Below are 4,298 nucleotides of genomic sequence, written 5' to 3'. Positions count from 1 at the left end.
CCGTCGAATTTTAAGCCCAGATTTTCCCAGTCGAACTTTCTGAAAATCATTTCTAAAACAGAGAAAAGTTTTGGAGAGAGAGGATCTCCTTGTCTTACTCCTTTTTTAATCTTAAATGAATCTCCTTTCTTTTCTAGCTGAATGCACGCTGAGCTATTTTGGTATACGTTTCTGATCAGTCTTATATATTTCTGTTCTATCCCTTGTTCTTTTAATGCCTCCCAGATGTTTGCATGTATCAACGAGTCAAATGCTTTACTGTAGTCGAAAAATGCCAAATAGTATATAAGTTGATGTTCCGTGTATTTCTCAATGATTTGTCTAGCAACATGGATATGATCAAGTACTGAGTAGTCTTTCCTAAAACCTGCCTGTTCTATTGGCTGTTGTTCGTCAAGTTTTCTTTCCATTCGTTTGAGTATGATCTTTGCAAATATTTTATATAGATTGGACATCAAACTTATGGGCCGATAATTTCCGATATCGTACTCATCGCCTTTTTTATACAGAAGGATTATATTAGATTTAGTCCATTGCTGTGGAATTATTTCCATTTTGATGATCTCATTGAAAATTTCTCTAAGAATAGGTATTATTGTACGTTTTACTTGTTTTAATATTTCGTTGCTTATTCCGTCAGGTCTAGGAGCTTTATCATTTTTTTGGGTTTCCAAAGCAAATTCTATTTCTTCTTGCATGATACTGGGTACAGGTGAGACGTCCAACAGTTCTATTCCTTTTACCTCTGCAGTACTTTGATATAGTTCCTTGTAGTATGATGTAGCGATTCCTAATATTCCTTGCCTTCGCTTCTCCTTTAATCCATTGTTATGTTTCATCTGTATGATCCAGTCCTTTTTGTTTGTTAACTCTTTATATGCCTTTTTTATTCCACTTGTCTGTAAAATATGCCTTTCAATTGTTTCCATTCTACTCTGTATTCTGTCTTTTCTTATTCTTGTTTTTATTTCTTTGCTCAATTTTGCTATTTGCTCTCGACTATCGTTAGTATTCTTTCCCTTGATTAAGTCAGCTCTTTGATTCAGAAGGTTCATAGTGTTTGTAGTCATCCACTTGTTAGATAGGTCTTTGCTACAAGTCACTTGCTGAATAGATGTTTTGATTGTTCTTTCTAACCAGTTATATTTTTCTTGCAACTTCATATTTGTTGTGTCTTGTTCATAATTTGTAAGTTTTGATATTATATAATTGCCTATTTGGGCTGTTTGGTATTTATTAGGTTTTCTATTTATTGTATTATTTCTAGGTCTTGGGTTCTTTGGCGGGATTGTCATTAGCTCTGCTCGAATCATCCGATGGTTGGTATTGAAGTTAAAATTACTTATTACTGTAATATTTGAAAAGTATCTGCTTTTATTTGTCATTATGAAATCTATTTCATTTTTTGTTTTTCCGTCTGGCGATATCCAGGTCCACATTTTCTTTTTTTTCTTTTTGAACATTGTGTTTAAAGCTTTCAAACAATTTTCCTGAGCAAAATATATAAGCTTTTCTCCGTTTTTACTTCTGGTCTTTTTTCGATATACAAAAGGTCCTAGAACTGTGTTTTCTTCTAGTTGTTGAACTCCAATTTGGCCGTTGAAGTCTCCCATTAAAATAAAATTCTTGTAAGTATGGTTTTGGATTGTTTTATTTAGTTCTAGGTAGAATGAATCTATTGATCCTGAATCGTATTGTTCTGTAGGCGAGTATACTTGTATAATGGACCATGGATCTTCGTATCCCGGTAGCTTAAGATTAATCAAAGCTATGCGTTCTGATATTCCAATGAAGCTCTCCACGTAATTTAGTAGGTGTCTTTTGATGATAAATCCAACACCATGGTGACCTGGAGTCGTTCCTATATAATATAAGAGGAAATCTGGGTAAGAAATAATTCTTTCTCCCGTTCGCCTTACTTCACTCAGGCCGAGTTCTACCAGATTTTCCTCGTTTTTCAATGTGAGTACATTAAGGGCTGCTATATAAAGTTTTGGAACTTTTGGTTTTCGACGCTTGTTTTTGCTATTCTTATCTTGTGTTGTTGGAGGGTTGTGGTCTTTTCCCCCCACGAGGACCAGTCGTCTTGGGGGAGAGATATTTGTTTCTTTATTGTCAATTACTTTGTTCTGTTTATTATTTGTTTGCTGTTTCCGGTGACCAGTGTTTAGTTGTTATTGTTCTTCAGCGTCTAGGTTTCCAGTAAAGGATAGCGATCGACCTTTCATTTTATCAAATGCGTTAATTCTCTTGTTGGACAAAGTGTTTAATGTCTTTTGTTTCCTCGGTTGTGCATCCGTTTCAGGAGGGGTAGGTGTCTGCCTTTTCCTCTTCTCCTTTATAGTGTTTCTTTTAACAATTAATTTATCATATTTAATGATGGCTAAATTTCCTTTTTTCCTTTCCTCTATAAGCTGAGGTTGTAGTGCCTTTCTTTTTTCTAGTGTTTCCTTGGAGTAGTCTTCTGCAATATATATATTCTTTAGTTTCTTTTTGTTTTCCATCATTTCCCTCTTTTTCCATCCGCTTACAAAAGAAAGGAGTACAGGCCTCTGTTTTCCACTTTTTTGTATGTTTCCAATACGGTGTATTTTGTTTATTTCCCATTCTTCTACATTTATTTCCAATTCTTGTAAAAAGCATTCCTTTACTTTTGTAAATAGTTCTAACGTAGATACATTTACCATAAATAAATATAAATATATATACTTTTTTAATCTGTGATTGCAACAAAAAAGTATGTATTTCCTTTCTAAAATTTCGAGATCCAGTATAGATATTAATATTGTTTCCTTCACGCTTATTGAAATCTAAACGATAGGCTTTACTGATTGTTAAGCTTTACCGTATTAGGCGGTTATGGACGGCGAGGGTTTTGAGAGATATTGTATAATTGTATTCTCCTCGGTTGTAAACAGAACTTATCAAATAACATTAAATCAAATATTGATATGTTGGCTTAAGGTTTTATATAATTCTCCAATTGATTTTTGCTTATGAGTGAAATATAATGTTGATTTATTACAAAAGGTATATCAATAACATTTATCAGTAACGAAAAGTGCATTTTAAATTTAGAAGTTATAGAGTTGTAAGAAGATAAGTTAAATATTTTTTTATCTGTTTTTGTCTACATTTTAGGAGGGATAATTTTAATATTGCACATGTCTTGTCTTTTTACTACACTCTTGGTGAATATGTTTTTGTATGAAATTATGTTGTCTCAAAAATCTTTAATTATTTAAATATTAATTATAATACGTTTATTTTAGACATTCTCCATAGAATGAATAAACAGTAGACAAAATATTTGGCTTAGTAACAACAAAAAACAGAAACAAGCATAATAAAAAATGTATTAGAAATCGAAATCAAAATACATACATAAAATTATACAGATTAAATTAAATATATTTTTAATGGCAGTAATTAGCAAATGATATGTCAACCCATCAAACTAAAATAATTAATTAAAACAAATGTTAAAACGTTCAAAATAATAAAATTAATAAAAGCATATTACGTTTATTATAATATAACTGCACCACCTACCCGATCTTCAAATAAATAATACTCAATCCTTTTTCGGGTTGCCTGGAAGAAATTGCTAACTAGCCATAAGACCGCTTCTTGTAAGTTGTCTGTATTATTAATATTTTGTATTTGCATATTGTGGTGTACAATAAAGAGTAAATAAATAAAAATAAAAATATTACAATGTCAAATAAAAAAAGAACAATAAGTCAGTGTTGCCCTATTACTAAATATATCAACCTATGTTGGATCGGGCAGTCTGTCTGTGAAGCGAGCATTTTAAGGAAGCCATTGCTGCTGTATCTCAATCGTCCTAAAGAATAGGTGGGGGGAGGGGGGGGGGTGTAGGGCAGGTGGACTTAAATAATAGCCTTTTTTCCGTTTATTGCTTGATAGTAATCTGTATGAGCTTCAGCAAACATAAGCGATGCCGAACCATATGGAGGCAGCCCCAGCAGCACCCTAAAGATGTTGTTATACTGAACACGCAGGACTCTGGCTGCTCGACGACTATGACTTACTCATAGGCTGCTTGTGTAAAAAAAGACAGTATACCTTAAAAAAGTAATTTTTAATGGAAGAGGGTATCGTGCGAATCTACGGGCTGTCATATTCCCTCGGACCGCCAGTGCCCTGCACTCTCGCTCCAGATCAGCGTCATCGGTCAGATTATCCGTTACAATGTGCCCGAGATACCTAAAACTGGTTATCCGCTGCATTCTGACCATACAATTTAAATTTAACACTATTTAATTCTATTTGTT

At 33.2% G+C, this 4,298-nt stretch overlaps 1 protein-coding gene across 1 annotated transcript; it reads right to left on the bottom strand.

The window, feature by feature from the left end:
• Nucleotides 1-460: 460 nt before the first annotated feature.
• Nucleotides 461-2,687, bottom strand: LOC123657463. The gene is made up of 3 exons (XM_045593005.1): nucleotides 2,260-2,687; nucleotides 609-2,085; nucleotides 461-496 (listed from the first exon to the last, which is right to left on the bottom strand). The coding sequence occupies exons 1-3, from the start codon at nucleotides 2,685-2,687 to the stop codon at nucleotides 461-463; spliced, it is 1,941 nt and encodes a 646-aa protein (XP_045448961.1).
• Between the last annotated feature and the right edge of the window lie 1,611 nt (nucleotides 2,688-4,298).

Source organism: Melitaea cinxia, chromosome 10 (genome assembly GCF_905220565.1).
Source record: "Melitaea cinxia chromosome 10, ilMelCinx1.1, whole genome shotgun sequence".
NCBI lineage: Eukaryota > Metazoa > Arthropoda > Insecta > Lepidoptera > Nymphalidae > Melitaea > Melitaea cinxia.
The sequence above is the reverse complement of the archived record's forward strand: the minus strand, read 5'-3'. Positions and strand labels throughout refer to the sequence as shown.

Coding starts and splice junctions, on each gene's coding strand:
- LOC123657463 (XM_045593005.1), bottom strand. CDS start 2,687: ATGGTAAATGTATCTACGTTAGAACTATTTACAAAAGTAAAGGAATGC. Junction 2,086..2,259: donor CAAAAGACATTAAACACTTT/GTCCAACAAGAG, acceptor CTCTCCCCCAAG/ACGACTGGTCCTCGTGGGGG. Junction 497..608: donor GCAACGAAATATTAAAACAA/GTAAAACGTACA, acceptor TGTATAAAAAAG/GCGATGAGTACGATATCGGA.